General features: G+C 35.6%; 1 protein-coding gene across 15 annotated transcripts in view; it reads left to right on the top strand.

Annotated features, from left to right (window-relative positions):
* The window catches only part of ANKS1B (ankyrin repeat and sterile alpha motif domain containing 1B), a 1,095,895-nt gene that overhangs the window by 695,960 nt on the left and 378,540 nt on the right, over window positions 1-21,395 (top strand). For 13 of the 15 annotated variants that reach the window (XM_032416344.1, XM_032416343.1, XM_032416340.1 and 10 more), the window contains exon 15: window positions 14,303-14,409. In XM_032416344.1, coding sequence (XP_032272235.1) covers window positions 14,303-14,409 — 107 coding nt within the window. Of the gene's footprint in view, window positions 1-13,870; window positions 14,410-21,395 lie in introns of those variants that run through there. The other 2 variants (XM_032416346.1, XM_032416345.1) reach the window with 1 other exon arrangement.

Raw genomic sequence — 21,395 nt, 5'->3', positions numbered from 1 at the left:
CATATTCTAAGTGGTAAATCAGTTTCTCCACTAGCCTATAAATTGCCTCAGTGCAGGGATGTTCAAAGCTATATCCCCATTGCCTAGCAAAATGCTTGGAACAAGAGGTACTCTATAATATTTGTGGAAGAAATCAGTCAATGCTGAAGGAATGAATAAAGTATAGAATGAAGTATCCTCCTCCCCAATTAACTAGAACCTAATTAAGAGATGTCTGAAATTAATCAGAATATCAATTGCCTTCTACTTTGAAAGAGAAAATTAACATCAGAAACCCAAACTGATATCATGTATTAATTTAATACTATATCCTGGAGTAAGCACACATTCATCTCAATCTCCTAGGCCTTTCATGGCTATGCAATATGCAGTGAGAACAGTTAAGAACATGTCAAAATTAAGCTAATACTCCACCCTCCCAGTATCACTATGCCATTACAATATAGACAATATCAGCCTTTAAGCTTACTGCCTCAAATTCTCTTTTACTAGATGTCAGACTGTCTCATTCCCTCACTACCTTCCAGTCTTTGTCCAAATTTCACCTTTTCAGAGAGGCATTCTCTGACAATTCTATCTATAAGTAACTTCCCTCCCCATTATTCTTTATTTCCTTTCCCTACTTTATTAGTTTAACTTTTTAAGCCAAATTTATTCAGGTATATCCTACCTACAACAAACTGCACAAATTTAAAGTGTACAGTTTGATGTATGACAAGTGGTTGTACATTGAAACCATCACCACAATCAAGAAAATAAATATCTGTCATCTCCAAAAATTTCCTGTCACTTTTTAATCCCTCCCATTCCCCCTTATCCCCTTCCCAGGTAGCCACTGATCTGTTTTCTATCACTAGACATAAGTTTGCATTCTCTAGAATTGTATATAAATGGAATCATACAGAATGTAGCCTTTTTGGGGGGAGTCTGGTTTCTTTTACTCTGCAAAATTATTTTGATATTCATCCATGTGTTGCATTCATCAATGTGTTCCATTCTATTGCTGAGTAATATTCTATTGTATGAATATACAACAATTTCTTTATTTATTCACTTGATGATGAATATTTAGGCTGCTTTGTGTTGTTGGCTATTACAAATAAAGCTGCTACGAACATTCATGTACATTCATGTACAAGTCTCTATAGCATATGCCTTCATTTCTCTTGGGTTAATACCCAGTAGTGGAACGGCTGGGCCATATAGTAGATGTATATTTTACTTTTTGAGAAATAATCAAACTATTTTCCAAAGACGTCGTACCATTTTATATTCTCACCAACAGTGTCTGAGTGTCCCACTGATCCACATCATTTCAACATTTGGTGTGGTCAGCCTTAATTTTAGACATTCCAATAAGTGGTAGTGCATTATGGTTTTCATTTCCATTTTCTTAATGTCTGATGATGTTGAACATCTTTCTATGTGCTTATTTGACATCTGTATATCTTCTCTGGTGAAGTGTCTGTTCAAATCTTTTGCCCATTTAAAAAAAATGATTTTTTATTAGTGAATTTTGAGAGTTCTTTATGTATTTAGAATATAGTCTGTTATTAGATATGATTTGTAAATGTTTTCTTCCAGTCCACATTTTGTCTTTTCATTCTCTTAACTATGCCTTTCAAAGAGCAGAATTTTAAAATTTTGATTAATTTTAATGATCTTTTCTCTTTTAGAATTGTGCTTTTGGTACCTAACCCAAGTTCAAGACTTTTCCTAATTTTTTTTTTTGTATTTTTTTCTTCTAGAAGTTTCATGACTTTACATTTAGGCCTATGATACATTTTGAGCTAGTTTTTATACATGGTGTGAAATATGGATTGAAATCCATTTTTTTGTATATATAGATTCCCAGTTATTCCAGCATCATTCATCAAAAAGTCTCTCCTTTCTCCACAGAATTGCCTTTTACTTTTATCAAGTCAATTGGTTTTCTGTGTGTTAGTCTGTTTCTAAACCATCTATTCTGTTCTACTGATCTGTTTATCTATCTTAACACTAATACACCACAGTCCTGATAACCATAGCTTTATGATAAGTAAAGTCAAGTAGTATACCTCTCCAACTTTGTTCTTCTTCAAAGTTATTTTGGTTATTCTTGGTCCTTTTTGTTTCCATATGAATTTTAAGAGAAGCTTGACAATTTACACACACACACACACACACACACACCTGGGATTTTGATTGGGATTACATTAAATCTATAGATAAATTTGGGAAGAACTGACATGTTAACAATGTTGAGTCCTCCAATCCATGAATACAGTGTATCTTTCCATTTATTTAGGTCTTATATGATGTTTTCCAGCAGTGCTTTGTAATTTTAAGTATACAAGTCCAGAATATCTTTTGACAGATTTGTTCCTTAATATGATTTTTTAAAATTTCAAGTTCCATATGTTTATAGATGGTATATACAAATAAAATTGATTTTTGTACTTTGTTTTCTGCGACCTTGATAAACTCACTTATTCTGGTAGCTTTTGTGTAGATCTCATAAGATTTTGTACATAGATAATCATATCATATGTGAACAGAAACATCTTCCTTTCTAATCTGGATGGATTTTATTTCTTTTTCCAGATTTATTGTGCTGGTTAGAACCTCCAGTACAATATTAGATGGAAGAGGTGATAGTGGACTTCCCTGCCTTGTTTCCTGATCTTAGCAGGAAAGCATCTGTCTTTTACAATTAAGTGCAATGCTAGCTGTAGGTTGTTTATAGATGCCTTTTATCAGGTTTGAGAAATTCTCATTTGTTGAGTTTTTGTGAGAATAGTTGTTAGCTTTTGTCAAATGGTTTTTAATGCATCTACTAAGATGATCATGTGACTTTTCTTTACTAGTTAATATAGTGAGGTACATTAATTGATTTTTTTTTTAAAGATTTTATTTATTTATTTGACAGAGAGATAGCGAGAGCAGGAACACAAGCAGGGGGAGTGGGAGAGGGAGAAGCAGGCTTCCTGCCAAGCAGGGAGCCCGATGTGGGACTCGATCCCAGGACCCTGGGATCATGACCTGAGCCGAAGGCAGACGCTTAACGACTGAGCCACCCAGGCGCCCCATTAATTGATTTTTTAATATTAAAAAGACGTAGTATGGGAATAAATCCAACTTGGTCATGTTGCACTATCTTTTATGTATTATTGAATATTATTTCCCAAGATTTTGTTAAGAATGTCTAAATCTATATCCATGACAAACATTGGTCTATAGTTTTCTTTTCTCAAAATGTCATTGTCTGACTTTGGTATCAGAGTAATTATGACCTCATAAAATGGGTTGGCAAGTATTCTCTTCAATTTTCTGGAAGAGTTTGTGTAGAATTGTTATTATTTCTTCCTCATATATTTGGCAGAATTCACCATTGAAGCCATTGATGAGGCCTAGAGTTTTCTTTGTGAAAGGTTTTAAGTATAAATACAATTACTTTAGTAGGTAAGAGATACTCGGTTATGAAGTTCTTCAGGAGTGAGATTTGATAGTTTGTGTCTTTCAATAAATTTGTCTATTTCATCTTAGCTTCTGTATTTATTGGCACAAAGTTATTAGTAATATTTTATTATCTTTTTAGGATCTGTAGACTCTGTAGGACTGTGATTTCTCTCATTATTGATATGTGTAAATTGTGTATTCTCCTCTTTTTTTCCTGATTTGCCTGATTAGTTGTCTTATCAATGATTATCACAAATAAAAGCTTTTAGTTTCATTGATTTTTCTGTTTTCTATTTCATTCATTTCTTCTCTAATCTTTATTTCCTTCTTTCTGCTTACTTTTGGTTTTATTTTTTTCTCTTTTTCACATTTCTTAAGGTGGATGCTGAGCTTATTGATTTGAAATTTTCTTTTTTCTAATATAGACATTTAATACTTTAAATTTCTAAGTACCACTTTAACTACATCTCACAGATTTTGATATGATGTACTTTTTTTATTCAGTTCAAAATATTTTCTGAGTATATGAGAAAATATTTTAACAAAACCACAAACAAAGTAAGAGAAAAATCTCAAGATGGAAAAGGTTATGAGGATATGGAACAGTGGTGACCAGTGAATCTTTACAATAATTAAATCCAAATTGATATGGGTAGACACATTGAAAGTGTTCAACATAAATATTCAATAAGAGCTCATTATATAGGACAAATATGCTATAAGGAAAATTCTAATAATAGTCTAGAACAAAATTTTCTAAATGATTAACAACAAAATGTAAGAATTAGTTGGGAATAGGACATATTGATAATGGTAAAGAATTCTATAGATTATAACATGTGGTTGTAGGAAAGGAAGAATAGAGAAAAGAAGATATTATGAAACCTTATCTTACTGGAGTAGGAGGGGAAAAAAAGTTATGGAAGGTGAAAGAGTTGATATCTTATTTTTAAGTAATCCTAGAAAAGTGTATCTGATAGAGCAGGGAAAGATATAGTAACTATCAATAAAGAAGTATCACAGAATCTAGAAGTTAAAAAGAGAAAAATAGAATGAATAGAAATGTCACCAGATCAACAAAAATTAAAAAAAAGAAAATGAGGAAACAACAATGTACATAAATATAAATAGAAAATAAGATAGAATGATTAAAATCAAGCATGACTGTCACTATCCTAAATTGTACTTGTCCATTAAAATGCAAACCACGGGGTGCCTGGATGACTCAGTTGGTTAAATGTCCAGCTCTTGATTTTGGCTCAGGTCAAGATCTCAGGGTCCTGGAATTGAGCCTGTCTGGGGCTCCGAGCTCCGTGGGGAGTCTGCTTCAGGATTCTCTCTCTCCCTCTGCCCTTCCCCCCCCACTTGCTGCTCTCACTCTCTCTCTCTAAAATAAATAAATCTTTTAAAAAAATGCAAACCACTGGACTATAGTTTTTTAAATTCCAGATTAAAACATAACTATAGTTATAGGCTATTTATAACAGACACATTTTTTAAGATGATCATTTTAAAAGTTAAAAATAATGGGTAGACACCAAAAACATGATTCATAAAAGTAAAAATTGGCAAATTGGACTTCATCAAAATTAAAAACTTTAGCTTTTTAGGAAACTCTGGAGGAAAAGACAGACTGCAGACTAGGAGAAAATATTTACAAATCAAAAATACAACAAATGCCTTTATCTAGAATATATAAAGGACTTTCAAAACTCAACAGTACAAAACCAACCAATCCAATCCAAAAATAGACAACAGATATGAGCAAACATTTTACCAAAAAGGATATACAGATGGCAAATAAGCACATAAAACTATGTTTAACCTAACTAGCCATGAGGGAAATGCAAATTAAAACCACAATGTAGTATCACTATGCACCTATCATAATGGCTAAAATTTTAAAAAATAGTGATAACACCAAATTCTGGTGAAATGTGAAGCAACTGGATCTCTTGTGTGTTGCTAGTGGGAATATAAAATAATACAATCACTTTGGAAAATAATATGACAATTTATTATAAAACTAGACCGTACTTACCAGAGGAGCCGGTAATTGCACTCTTGAATATTTATCCCAGAGCAATGGAAACCTACATTTGCACAAAAACCCGTACTCAATGTTTATAACAGCTTTATTTGTAGCAGCTAAGAGGTAGAAACAGCTCAAAAGCCCTTCAGTGGGTGAATCATTAAGCAAACTGTGGTATATCCATATCATGGAATGCTACTCTGAAATAAAAAGCAATGAGCTATTGATACACAGAGTGACTTGTGTGGATTTCAAGAAAATTATGCTGAATGAAAAAAAGCCAGTCCCAAAGGTTACATATTCTATGATTCCATGTATATAAAATTCTTGAAATGACAAATTGGTAGAGATGGAGAACAGATTAGTAGTTGCCAGAGGTTAAGGAGCAAGGGAGGGAGAGAGAGGGCTATGGCTATGAAAGGATTGCAGGAGGGATCCTTATGATTGTACAGTCTTTATTTTGACTGTGGTGATGATCACACAATCTACATATGTGATAAAATTGTGTAGAACTAAACACATAGGCACACACTTCCCCTTTGGCAGAATCTTTAAGCCACTGTGCATGTAAAACTGGTGAAATCTGAATAAGATCAGTGGATTTTATAAATGCCAATTGCCTGCTGGTGATAAGATTGGGGAAAATTGAGTAAAGCCTATACAGAATCTCTCTTCTTAATAGTTTTTATAACTGCATGTGTATCTATGATTATCTCAAAATAGAAAGTTTTAAAAAAGAAAATGGAGGGGTATCTAGAGATATGAGACAGAGAACTGAATAAAGAATGGTATATCCACATTGGAGTGGACTATTATGTAGCTATTTACAAGAATAAATTACAGCTTATCATTTACTTGGTGGAATTTCCATAAGACTGTTGAATGAGAAAAGTAAGGTTTAGAAAAATAAGAGTAATATGATTCTATTTTTATGAAACAAGGCCTACAAATATGTGTGTGTATATTTGTATGTGTGTGTGTGATAGAGAGATTTGACAATGGATAATTATATGTGAAGATACACACTAGTTTGTTAACATGAATTACCTTGAGGGAAGGATGGATGATACAGATGGTATAGAGGAACTAGGGGAAGGCAAAACCAAGGAAAATGGAAAAAGAAGAAAAAATAGAGCACTAAAATACCAGAATATAAGACAATAATAAATTACATGTATACGTAATTGTGTTTTGTGTTCTTAAAATTTTTTAAGAATTATTTTTTATTTTGTTATTCAATAATTGAAAATTTATTGAGACATAATTTACATATTATTCAATCCACCCATTTAAAGTGTACAATTCAATGGTTTTTAGTATATTCACAGAGTTGTGCAACTATCCCCAGTCAATTTTAAAACATTTTTATCACACTAAAAAGAAATGTCACATCCATTAACAGTCACTCCTCTTTTTCACCCAATACTCCTTCTTTAGCCCTAGGCAACCACTAATCTACTTTCTGTCTCTATAAATTTGTCTATTCTAGATATTGCATATAAATGGAATCATATAGTTTATGGTATTTTTTGACTGGCCACTTGCATTTAGCATAATATTTTCAAGGTTTAGCTATGATTTAGCATCTATGAGCACTTCATTTCTCTTTATTGCTAAATAATATCCCATTTTATGGATATATCTCATGGTCTTTATCCACTAAAATGTACAGCCTTGCCCATGTGCAGTCGTCCTGGTATGACAGTGGTTATGAGAGTTTTCTGTTTCTCTTTCCCTAATCTTTCTGTTAAGCTCTCTGCCTCATTTGGTCTCACATCCGGATATTAGGCTCCACTAATTGCCAACTTATTACTCTCTTGTTTTTGACAGTTCTCTAAGATAGGATTTGCTCCAGAGTGTGGTCCAATTAAATTTGGTTAGGAGTACTTCTAGAGGTCAGTCTTTGAAGTTTGTTCTGACCTCAGAAGGGCATTTCTTAACTGTCTCTTCCTGGTTCTCTAAAACTAGCTGCCCTACTGTTCAGCCTGCGGTCCTAGTCTCCTTTAAGTTGCTTACCACAAAAATCTCCATTGTTTTTAACAATGCCCTTAGGCTTGAACTTCCTCATACTGTTTCAAATAAAGTCAGTTTCTTGGAGAGAGCTTTAGAGCTCTCTGCACTTAAGGACTGACCTATTTATTGAGTGACATATTATGACTAGCTCCCCTTTGGCAAAATCTTAGAACCACTGTTCTGGGCAATGGACAAGGATGGTAGCCTCTGGTCTTCTCATCCTCTCAGCTTGCCTTTCTGGGCTGGGCACGGAACCTCAGTTCTTGTAAGTAAGCTGGGTTGAGGGCAATCAGGACCCCAATATTCCTACCCTGTCACAACTGGGATGGAACATACAAAATGGGGGCTGGGTAGATAAAAGGAGCCCATGACCTCTCAGGCAACTCACCAGGAATTTAACCTCTGAGCCTTGAAATCAGATGGAATTAGAATGCTGGCAGGGTTGCCTGGGTGGCTTAGTCAGTTAAGTGTCCGACCCTTTTGATAAGGTATCATATCCTTTGGATGGGAGCTGAGAGGGAGCCTCATCTCTTGGGCACAGCCACTCAGATTGGAGTTTCAGGCTGAGCTGGGGAAAGAGAGGAGAGAAGGAACACGTTATGGCTCAAGTGCCACAGACTCTCTGTTCTTACCAAGTTTCAGTAGATTTTCTTGAATAAATATTTTTTTCATCCTCTGTATATTCTTAGAACAATTTGCTGAGACTTTAAAAGGTTGTTTTATTATAACAATATTCAGCATTATGTCTGTTTTGCTGAGGATCAGGTCCACGGAACTTTTCACATTGCCATTCAGAAAGTGGCACCCCCAGATTATTTTTTTAAAAGACTGTGCCAAAGAAAATTCCTGGTTTAATCACATACTCTGAGCTTTAGTTTCCTTATCTGAAATGGGGCTCATAATCCATATCACACTGCCTAGAACATAGTATCTCTGAATAACGATTAATTTATGTTTTCCCTCCATTTATCTCACTCTGGGGACTTAGAGAAGTTCCAGTTGAATAAAGGTGACTGCCCAGTAATGTATTGTTATGCTCGAAAAATTTTAAGACTCCAAGAAAGTATTTCAAGTCATATTTGAGGTGAGACATATACTTAACCACTATAAAAAAGTGATCTTCAACTTGAACCAGGATTCTTTTAGAGGTTTGGCTCATCAGAAAATACTTTAACAAAATTGCAAACAATATGACTCAAGATCTCTTTCTTCTTCCTCCCTCTCCCTCACCACCTCGCCCTACCCAACTCTCTCCCTACTCAATTGCCCTCCTGCATTATAGCTTTTCACCGACACATGAGAATTACTGAATAGAAACTGAATGACTGAATAAAGAATAAAATTTAATCTATACAAAGATTTGTAAAGTGATTGGTAACTAGTATTGTCTCCAACCTATATTTGTTTTTTAAAAATTGAAGTATAGTGACACACAGTGTTACATTAATTTCAGGTGCACAACATAGTTATTTGACAACTCTATATGTTATGCTATGCTCACAAGTGACTCACAAGTGTCATCATATGACACTATGACAATACCATTGACTCTATTCCCTATGCTGTACCAAAAGCCTGTTATCTCCCACGCCCCTTCACCCATTTTGCCCCTCCCCTCCGACATCAATTTGTTCTCTGTATTTATGGGTCTGTTTCTGCTTTTTATTTGTTTGTTTTGTTTTTTAGATTCCACACATAAGTGGAATCATATGGTATTTGTCTTTCTCTGACTTATTTCACTTCACATAATACCCTCTAGGTCCATTCATGTTGTCACAAATGGCAAGATCTCATTCCTCCTTATGGGTGGGTAATATTCCATTGCACATCTTCTTTATCCATTCATCCACCAGTGGACACTGGTGTTGCTTTCATATCTTGGCCATTGTAAATAATGCTGCAGTAAACATAGCAGTGCATATATCTTTTTAAATTAATGTATTTGTTTTCTTTGGGTACATACCCAGTAGTGGAATTACTGGGTCATATGGTAATTCTATTTTTAATTTTCTGAGACATCTCTGTATTGTTTTTCACAGTGGCTGTACCAATTTACATTCCCACAAACAGTGTATGAGGGTTCCTTTTCCTCTATATCCTTGCCAATATTTGTTATTTCTTGTCTTTTTGATACTAGCCATTCTGAAAGGTATGAGGTGATACCCATTGTGGTTTTAATTTGCATTTTCCTGATGATTAGTGATGTTAAGCATCTTTTTATGTGTCTATGGCCATCTGTACGTCTTCTTTGGAAAAATGTCTATTCAGGTCCTCTGCATATTTTTTAAATAGATTGTTTTCTTAGTGTTGCATTGTTTAAGTTCTTTATATATTTTGTATATTAACCCTTATGAATATATCATTTGCAAATATCTCCTCTCATTCACTAGGTTGCCTTTTTGTTTTGTGTATAGTTTCCTTTGCTGTGCAAAATCTTTTTATTTTGGCATAGCCCCAATGGTTTATTTTTGTTTTTGTTTCACTTCCCTAAGGAGACATATCTAGAAAAACTTTGCTAAGGCAAATGACAAAGAGATTACTGACTATGTTTTCTTCTAGGAGTTTTATGCTTTCATGTCTCAAATTTAGGTCTTTAATCCATTTAAAGTTTATTTTTGTGTATGGTATAATAAAGTGATCCAGTTTCATTCTTTTGCATGTAATGTCCAGTTTTCCCAGCACCCATTTGTTGAAGAGACTATCTTTTCCCCACTGTATATTCTTACCTTCTTTGTTGTAGGTTAATTGGCCATATAATCGTGGGTTTATTTCTGAGCTTTCTATTCTGTTCCACTGATCCATGTGTCTATTTTTGTGCCAGTCCCACACTGCTTTGATTATTATAACTTTGTAGTATATCTTGAAATCCGGGATTGTAATACCTCCAGTTTTGTTCTTCTTTCTCAAGATTGCTTTGGCTACTCATGTCTTTTGTGGCTCCATACAAATTTTTGTATTATTTGTTCTAGTTCTGTGAAAACTGTTATTGGCATTTTGATTGCATTAAATCTGTAGATTGCTTTGGGTAGTATGCACATTTTAACAATTTTAATTCTAATCCGTGAGCGTGGAATATCTTTCCATTTGTTTGTGTCATCTTCAATTTCTTTCATCAGTGTTTTATAGTGTTCAGGGTATAGATCTTTCACCTCCTTGATTAAGTTTATTCCTAGGGGGGCTCCTGGGTGGCTCAGTCGTTAAGCGTCTGCCTTCGGCTCAGGTCATGATCCCAGCGTCTCGGTTTTTCACAATTGAGTATGATGTTAGCTGTGGGTTTGTCATATATGGACTTTATGTTGAGCTATATGTTCCTTCTAACCCCACTTTGTTGAGAGTTTTTTTTTTTAATCATGAATAGATGTTGTATTTTGCCAAATGCTTTTTCTGCATCTATTGAGATGATCATATGGTTTTTATCCTTAATTTTGTTAATGTGGTATATCATGTTTATTGATTTATGGATATTGAACCACCCTTGTGTCCCAGAATAAATCCCACTTGATCGTGGTAAATGATCCTTTTAATGTATTGTTGAATTCAGTTTTCTGATATTTTGTTGAGGATGTGTGCATCTATACTCATCAGGATATTGGCCTGCATGCAAGCTATGTTTTTATAAAGCAGTCTGGACCTTGAAATACCTCTTCTCTCTCTCTCAAGAAATGAAAACCCTATGAAAGCCATTTCCAATGTCACTGATTTATTCATTTAACAAGATGATTTAATACCTAGGCTGTGTGTGTGTGGCACTCTTCTAGGTACTTGGTCCCAGATATGCATCTTAAGAGATGAGATAGAATTTTAGGATTTCAGCATATGCCTTACAAAGCCAAAACATTATTATTATGTCCGCGCAATCTTTTTGTAGCCTATCTACCTGCTCATAGTTTAAAATGATCAGGAGTAACAGTGTGGATGTGACCTTAGGAGAGGCTGTAATTAATATTTACCCTTAATTCCACCTCATACCAGCTTTAGAGACAAATAGTGTCTTGTTTTCAACTCCTCATACAAGTAATGTTGAGCAACCAGAGCCCCTCAAAACGGATTCCTAAACTGCTGCAAACTTTTTGACCTTCTTAAAAGATCTAGAACCAATCAGAAATAAATTATAATCAGGTGAAAAAGAGGATGAGGATGTTAAAAATCCAGACCTGAAAATTCTATTTAAAAACCTACCTATCAAAAATAAATAAATAAATGAAAATAAAAACATCCCCATTGTCTTTTAAATAAAGAATTCAGAGTCTTGGGATAGAAATTTTTTTAATGAAATGTTAAATCTGAAACTAGAATTTTATGTAGTTTGGATTATGAAATGAAAATTATATTATTTGGTTTAGCAGGTGCATACTGAATCCTTACTACAAGCTGTATTGGCAAGACATAGTTCTACATTGGAGAAATAAGTCTTATACCCAAATAACTATAATATTAGACAGAAAATATTTGTTCTAATAGAAGGTCTAAAAATGCCATTTAAAACAGATAAAGAAAGCACTTATTCCTGTTAGGAGGGATTATAAAAGATTAAAGGAAATGTCTCATCCAAAGCCAGTGAAGGGGCAGAAATGTCGGGACATAACAAAACCAACCCAAGTATGTTACAGGCTGCCTTTAGAGACCAGCTAGAAACCCCACCTGACGGGAGTACTGGGGAAAAAGAAATAAATGTAGATGATTTGTAGCAGATCATGGAGACCCCAAAATGTCATTAAAGGAGCAGGGAATTTATTTTGAAGCCAACTAAAAACCATGGAGGGCTTTTGAAACAAGGCATAATAATCAAAACTGTCCTAGGGAGATTAATCTGACACCCATGTATAAATAGATTTTAAAATATCAGAGATAGGAAAACCAATATAGACACTATTGTTGCATCAGGTCACGTGAACCTAGACAACTTATAAGATAGCAGAATCAAAGTAGATGGCCATTCCACAAACATGAAAAAGGACATAGAATCCAGGGAATGGATGCAAAACACCTTGGTGAGGAATGACTAGAACTTGGGGATGCATGTGAGGCAGTGAAAGAGGGAGTCCCAAGATGTTTTGAAGTTCAATGTCTGTGTGCCAGGGAGGCTGACAAAGTTCTTAAAAAGAGAAAGATAAGGTTTGGAGAAAGAAGAAAAATAATGTTAATATTTATTAAATAATAAATATTTATTGAGCACTTACTATGTGCCAGGCACTGTTCTGGGGGGTTGAGAGTTATCTTTGATTTTTAAAACACTTTATGTAGAAAAGGCACTGTTCCCAGTCTGTGTAACCCCAAAGGCAGAGCTGGAACCAGTAAGTAGGAGTCAGGTAGGAAGTAAAATATCTGCTAAGTGGAGTCTTCCTGATAAGTAGTAAGAGCTCCGTTCTAGGCAGTATTCAAACATAAATTGGATAATAATCTTCTGGGCACCCTGTGACAAGGGATTTCTGCCTTAAGAGAGGGGTTAGACTAACCCTTCTTCAAGTTCTCTCCCAATCTTAAGTAAGAGTCTATTCTTTCCTATGATTTAGTCCTATGGGTTCTATTATTTTTTCCTTTGGGTTCTATTATTAATCTCTGGTTTCTCTCAATTATTAAATAAATTACCCAATCTGTCTGCCATTCAGTAAAACTCACACATTTGCATCTGTTATTCTTGAATTATTTTTGGTTAGGGCTCTTCTTCTTTATTAAAAATCTCTACCCAGTAATGCTACCTTTATAGCAATTTAGAATGCTAACCCTGGTAGACTGGGTTATAAATATCAGAGGGGAAAAGGAATTCTTGTGCCTAATTAATATTTTTGTTTGGAAGAAGCCCTGCAAATGAGAAATGAATTATCTTGACTTCAATATTGCGATGCAGTTTCTGTATTTTGCAGTAATTCAGAAGAGAAAAAAATATTTCAGAGAGGTTCATTTTGATACAGCATGTTAAAGAAAGAGAATAATTATTCTCCAAACCCTGCAAAGCTTTAGATCGGAAACATTTAGCTGTGTTGCGGTTAGAAAAGATGAAAGGAAAGAGAAGAAAAGGAGAGGAGAAAGGAAACCTGTAGTGAGCTCCGGCTATAAGCTATAGTTAAAGCTTTGCATTTCCTGGTGTCTTTTGAAACGTAAAATTCCACAACAAATAGCCCTGTAACGTGTAACCAGTATGAAGATTCAATTCAGATTTAAGCACTTTGGTTTGCTTTTGAATCTTGCTATTTTCTGCATTTGTTTTGACTGCTCTCATCATTCAGGATTGACGCTTGGATGGGTGTGTAGGAGGAAGCAGCAGCGGCAGGCTTACAGCTTGCAGACAAAAAAAAAATCTGCCTTATCTGATGGCTATTATTGAAAATGCGAGGTGTAGCCTGGGCTGGGTAATGAAGGGGAGCGAGCGAGGGGGAGCAAGGAGCATGGAGCTGCATACTGATGAGTGTAGGAGTACTTGATAAAAAGAATTCTGGCTGCTGGCCGTGCATTGCTCATTGTGGAGTACTCCAACAATCACATAGAACGCAGACCAGCCTAAGCTGACAGCTTGATATGCCTTCTTCTGCTGCCTGGTTTTGGGGGCTGTATGACGTACTGGTCGGTAGTAAAGATTAATATGTAAGAAATGTGGAGCTAGGATCAAGTCATACTCCACAGCCTGCCTGGCAAACTATGTTTTACTTCTGACTTTGCTCTCTCGCTGAGAACATTAATCTGTCAAGCTGGCGGGCTCCTTTGATAGCAACTTTCCCAGGAGCATGATGTGGCAATGCCACCTCTCAGCCCAGGACTACCGCTATTACCCAGTGGACGGCTACTCCCTGCTTAAACGCTTCCCTCTTCATCCTCTTACAGGACCCAGATGCCCCGTCCAAACAGTGGGACAATGGTTGGAAAGCATTGGGCTACCTCAGTACGAGAACCACCTGATGGCTAATGGATTTGACAATGTACAGTTTATGGTAAGACGCTCTCTGTGTCCACGGAGCTGCCTTTTGTCTGTCTTTGCTTCTTATGTGTCTTACACGGCTCAGAGGCAGCCTGATTTGCACCAAAACCGGTCAATTTATATATGTAACTGCATCAGAAAATCGGATGCCCTTAGGACGGAACTTACTGTGTACATATAGACACTTGCTGAAAAATGAGGTCTATAGGCATCCATATACATATGTATTATGTGAATGAACCGGTGAGAGTACTATTTATAGGCAGTGAAGGAAGATTAACATTTATATTCTCCCTGTCATTCTTTGTGATTTTTATAAATTTGTCATCTCAGAATACCCAGTTAGATTATAACACTCTTCAGTTAATTCTAGATTCCTAAAACATGTTCTTTCATGTGAGCATCAGCATTTAGTGATTAATTAGACAATTTGTTATGTTTACGGTGTGAAGATTATTTTTTCCTGGTAATTGTTCGATAAGCAGTTTAAATTATGTGGACGACCTTTAGTTTGCTAGCCAGCTGCTTCAGATGGTCAGTTATGGAGAACATTCACTTACTTACACATGCTGATAGAAGAGCACTGAAGTGTTATTTATTACTTTAGATAAAAAAAACAAACACTTCCATCAACTACCTGTCAGTATTTAGAAAGAGAGGCTGATGGACTAAGTACATTCATGTATTCTGAGTACTGGTCTGCATGCAGTCTAGACCCGGTGTGTGCAAACTTCTCACTGTGATGAATATAGGTGAGGAAGGAGGGTGGGGAAATGTGCAGACCCATAATACAGCTTTTTAATCATTCATATACCTCCCCCGGTGCTCATCAGTTTCCCTTGTTAAGCTACGTCACAGTCCTTATTACCTTTCCTTGCTTTTAAGTTCTCATCACACGTATTACTGATCCCTAAATTTAGAGAGAGCTGCATAATATAAGCATGGAGCACACAAATGGCTTGCAGAAATAATTAATAGCTATTTCTAAATAAAATGCTGGGGCAGACACCTGAAGCTTATTAATGCCAGAATTGATAACAAAATATGAGGGCTAGTTAGGTTTTTTAAATTTCTATTTGAGATTATTTTTCTCCAAGCTTAACTTGACTATTATGATTTTTAAAATTAGTAAAATTGTTAAACTTCTGCCTCTTTTCCTAAAAAGTGTATGCTCCATGAGCTTTTGTAAAAAGCTACATAAATGTAGTAAGACATATGAGCCCTAAGTAACTGTATACATAGAACTCTTTATGGACCTGTTTTTTATAATGGGATATGCAGCTACTGTTATTTATCTCAGGTTGAAGAGAACTGTCACTGATTAGACAGACCAGATATCATGGGTATTGAAATAGGGAAAAAGTGAAATTTCCTCGGTTGCTATGACACTGTTAGGACACTGAGCAGATTTAGGACAGACTTAGGACACTAAACAGAGAACACTATGAATTCGGGGAACTATCAAACAGAATGAAAGTCTTTTCATAGTTATTTATATTTACTGCACATTTTGATGTCTTTATTTGTTTCTGTCTCTGCCTGAGATAAGACTTTCTCATTCCCACTCCTCAAACCCTTGTCCAAATTTATTCTGGCCCCATGAGAAGCTAGGTAGGTCTCTGGATTCTCTAGATTATTTGGCTACTTCCAAATATTTTAATTCAGCATAATTTTCCTCTGAATATTGGACACAATTGAGCAAATATAACCCCTTTTTGAAAGCCCGAAACTGAAAGGTTAATCAAACAGTTTTCAAATAAGCATCTTGAGGTCGTAAAGCAATATTCGGGAATGAATTATGTATAAGTACTTCAAAATGTATCTGGGGGGCAAAAATCCTGGGTATATGTGACAAAACCAAGGTCTGACTTTCTCCATAGGCTATTGTCTTTATTTTTGCAATTTTAAGTTGTATATGTAATTTTCCAGAAAATGAGAAAATACAGTTAATTCAGATGAGTCAATCAAATACTTTCTTCATGAGACAGAATTAATTAAAAAAGAAAAAAACTTTGATCATTTAGAGAGGTAATTATGAAAATTGAACAAACCATAAAATAGTATCATCAATTATTGCTTTATATGCTACTATACACTATTTATTTGCTACTAGTATCATAAAAATTAGTTTTTACCTTTATAAAAATTATTTATTGATTTCCATAATCTGATTTATTTAATTATGAATTTAGTTAAAGTATACTAATATGATCAGCCCACTTTAAGAAACAAGTTTCATTAATGGGGTGAAAAATCTTTTAGACCTGCTTAGTCTCCACTCAGTATCATATTCTAGCTTTTATTTTTCTTGAAGCACATTCTGACCTGCATTTATTCATCCTGTTGCCTAAGCAACAAGCACCACACTCCCATTAACTGTGATGTAGTGCAGGTCTTATTAGCTTTTTAGAACAAGACAGTAGAGACATCAAAAGGATATAATTAATGTTGCTTGAAACTTCATTGTACATCCATGCATAGATATACTTTATTTAGGAAACATTCTCAAGAGTTAATTTTTCATTTAATCAATATTCCATTAATGAATGTTTTAAAGGATCCATATAAGTGACTTTCAAAGTATTTATTGAAAGCTTTAAAAAATTTTTACTAACTCTGTTCTACATACTCTCACACATAAATACAATATATGGATGATTTATCCACAGGGCTTTGATTAACTTTAATAAAGATTTCTTACATCAGTTCCTAGACATAGTTAGAAAAGTAGGACCTCCATTTATTTTTGTGTATCTATCAATTATTGCTTCCCCTTTGGGCTCTTAATATTTATCCTTGATTTTACTGCTGTATGAATTTTTTTTCAGTATCTGAAAATCAGAATTCCAAACTTTTTCTTTATGTACCTGGTCCTGGTTTGCTGATATTTGTGCACACGGTTCTGACCTTCCTGTATCCTTAAATATATAAAATAAGTGGAAATTGATAAAATTTAAAGAATAACTACAAAACTACATCAGGTCACCTAAGACTTTGGGAGAGTTAGATCTATGTTGCAAACAAAAGCTCCTTCAACACGGAATCCTTCGTCTGAAGACTTAACCAAGCCCTACTTACCTGTTCATCCCCTCTAAGTCATATATGGTCAGCTCCCTCCTACTGAAGCATGTGCTACTCACTAGCCTCTGGGAATGCTGCTGGGTCCTAAAATATGTCTATGTTTCAACATTTTTTTTTTTAAACCAAGGAGTTTAGGTATGAAGTGTTTAGTATACAAAACGTACATGCTTCTTTACTTCTTATTATATATATTTCTATCATCATCTCTTTTTTCGAAGTCTGATGACTGCTTCCTCAATTTTAAGTCTCTATCTATTCTTCTCTTGATGACTGCTCATTTGTACTCTCCTCTCCCCATCCTGGACAGCTATTTCCTTTCCTTTCCCTCCTTTTTTTTTTTTTTTCATCCTCAAATGTCTAACTCAATTCCTGCCTTGTTTATGTAGCTTTCCTTAATGACTCTAGTCCCCTGGAGCCTCTCTTTTCTCTGCACTCATATAGTGGTTGTATTTGGTATGAAAAATTACATTTGGCATGCCATTATTCACTCTCTAGAATTAGAAGTTAAGTTTTCGCTCATATATATCTTGTCTCTCCCACTAGACTAGAAACTCTTCAAGTCCACATTCTGTGTATTCAATTCTCTGGTCTTTCTCAAAACTCCTAGCATAATTCTGTGTACATAGACATCACCCCATAACAACTGGATGCACAGCAGACTGTTGTAGATGGATTTCCAGCCTCGTTTTTTAAATTGGAAGCCTTGTGGGGCACTGGGGTGTCTCAGTTGGTTAAGCGACTGCCTTCAGCTCAGGTCATGATCCCAGGGTTCTGGGGTCGAGCCCCACATCAGGCTCCCTGCTCGGCTGGAAGCCTGCTTCTCCCTCTCCCACTCCCCCTGCTTGTGATCCCTCTCTTGCTGTCTCTCTCTCTCTCTCTGTGTCAATTAAATAAACAAAACCTTTAAATAAATAAATAAATAAATAAATAAATAAATAAATCGGAAGCCTTGTTTTGCCAGTGGAACATGGAACATTAGTACCCTTCATTCATTCATGCAACAGACTCTCCTTAAACATTTCATATGTGCTGGGAATGGTGCTAATTACTGAGAATGTAACAGTGAACAATCCATGATCCTTGACCTCTAACAGGTTACAGTGTTGCTCTCAGACCTATCAGATTATTTGCATGCACATTAGACACTCTTTCCTTCATGTGCTCCCACACACAGGTACACACATAACATTCTATCACAGGGATCTTGCCCCTCATCCTTTTATATAATCACCATCCCTCAGCATATTCCTTACTAAAAATTGTTTTTTCAGCAGCAAATTACAGTAGGCAATGGAAGAGATAAAATCTATCATAGCAGGGAGTAAAGATAGATAAAGTTACTGATACTGTTAACAACAAAACACTGACAGTGTTATGGTAAATTTATGGTCCAAAAACTGAATTAAGAAGTTTATATTATTGGAGGAGGACTGACTCATAGCCTCACCAGGATAACTAACTGACAGTTACATTTGTAAACTCTAATCAAAAAGGGGGAAGAATGAAATTATACCAACTCATTTTTTTTTTTTTAGCATTTCCTGTGTTTCTAGCAGTTGCCATCTAGGTTGGCTTAGGATGCTTTGACCATTATTAAGATGTCCAAAATGCAGCCTTTACAGAGTAAAAAATAAAATAATTCCAGGAGCCCTATGTGATTTGGCATTTTTATACACTTGGGTGGGTAGCATTCATAAAGGACTTGCTGAAGGTCAGACTGATGCTGAAGAGTGGAGCCACAGAGCTCTTGGAAGTCATCCATTTGGACAAAAGATCTAAGGAAGATTGATCTTATAAGTATTTAGCTGAAATTTTCTTTTCCATTTTTGTGGTGCATTTTACATGCTAATGTACTTACTTCTCTTTTCCTCTTTTATATAACTTTTCTGTAATAAGAGCACCATTTGCAGTTGACCTGATAAAGTGACCTTTTAAGTGTCTTAGCAGCATATCATGATCCAAGAAAGAAGTTAAACTTGTGAAGCAGAAAAATAAATTGTCCCTAAATGGTAAGCCTAATAACACCCAAGATGATTTCTTGTTTCAAACATTGCTTAAGAAAATTTTATAAAGTTACTGAGATTTAAAGGTCCAAGAGAAAAAAATACCTGCCACACTCCCCACACCATCCTGTTCCTGAAACAGTCTAGGCTCTGAAGTGGGTGGCTTTACGGTGAATGTGCAGCTATCATTTTACAAACTCAGTCTAGTCGTTACACATGCACTTCTGCAACAACAAAAATATATATATTTTTTTCAACTATGGGCATTTAATATCTGTTGGCATCCAAAAGTCAATGCCAGGAGGGAGTCATTCTTTACCTGGACAACAGCTTAATTACAAATGTAATAGGCAACAGCCTCACAGTAGTGTGAGAGAGAACTCAAGTAAGACTTCTCATTTCCACTGTCTTGCTTCTCTATGATTCGGTTTACTCATCTGTAAAATCGATCTAATGAGGGATCTAGGAGAAATGTTCTTTGGACTTGTTATTTAATATTTTGAGCTCTTTAAAGTTACAGGGTACAATATTGGTGGTGGCAGAGCTGTTAATTGTTCTTGTAGATCTCATTAGCCTTGGAAGGACACTGATTGCTTGTGCAGTGGAAAGTCAGAAATGAGGGCATGTTCAGGGATGACTGTCTTAGAAGAATGGCTTTCAGAAAAAAACATTAGCTGCAGTTCTAATCTGGTGATAGTGAGGAGGCCTTTTCTTCCATCTGGAAGTTACTCCAGTTACATTTTTAAGCATTAAAATAAGCTGCCCCATTTTCTAATAATGCAGTACTACAACTCCCATTACTAACTCATGCTCACATGAATTGGTCTTTAATTTAGTCATGCAGCACATTTGCATAATTTCATCTCCAGTATTGCTTTAAATGACCAGATATTTGGGAAGAGGAATTTACTTCATGAATCAGAAAACTTATTCAAGCTGCCGAATTATGGACTAATTTTAAGAAATCCAGCCACAATCAAATTTTTTGCTTCTTTAAAAAGACAGATCTCTCAAACAAGTGTTCACAGGCAATGACCTCCATTTTCTCACTTCTAGTCACCTCCTTAACCCCTATAATCCTGTCTGCTTCCCAGCTCTTCTGCTAAAATTGTTCTCTTTGAAATCAGCTGTGACCTGCTTCTTGCCAAATCCCAGCCCCCTTTGTTCTCATTGCATTTCTCTTGCTCTCTTTACCATGTCTTATTTTCACCCCTCACTCCTTATTGATATTCACTCCCTTATTGGTAATTATTGGGTTCTGTGACATTACACTGTCCTTCCAGTCATCCCTGTTCTCTGATTCTCCTCCTGCCTCTAAATGTGCATGGTGCTCTACCTGTCCATCCATTGGAGAGACTGTAGTTCTCATGGATCCATAGCTGTCCTACTCTCCCTCTTTCTACCTGGCTTCCAGTGCGGCCCCACTACTCAATAAACATTTCCATATACATCTATGCATGCAAAGCATTCAGCACAGACTTGGCAAAGAACAAATGCCCAACAAATGTTAAGTATTACTGCAGCTAGAGTGCTCTTTCTAAAGCACACGTTTGCTTTAGCACTACCCTGCTTAAAATAATTCAGTGATTCTCAATTACCTATGGGAGATTATGTTTCCAAAATCCTTAATATGGCTTTCATATTCAGGATCCTTTATGACCTGCCCAGCCCCAATTTATTTTTCAGCCTCTTCTGTTACCATTTTCCCTCTTTACAGTTCTAGAGAACTGTGTATTTATCTTTCATTGCCTGGCTTTTTGCACATGCTGCTCTCTGCCAAGAATGACCTTCCTTCCCCTCTTAACTCCTCTGTATCCTTTGTTCTTAGCCTAATTGTCACTTCTTTTAGCTGTCACTTTTTCCCTGGCCCTCCAAGTATGGGTCAAGAACCCTTTTTCTGGAGTTCCCTTTCTTA

This window comes from Phoca vitulina, unplaced genomic scaffold (assembly GCF_004348235.1).
Source record: "Phoca vitulina isolate PV1807 unplaced genomic scaffold, GSC_HSeal_1.0 scaffold19, whole genome shotgun sequence".
Classification (NCBI taxonomy): Eukaryota; Metazoa; Chordata; class Mammalia; order Carnivora; family Phocidae; genus Phoca; species Phoca vitulina.
The sequence above is the reverse complement of the archived record's forward strand: the minus strand, read 5'-3'. Positions and strand labels throughout refer to the sequence as shown.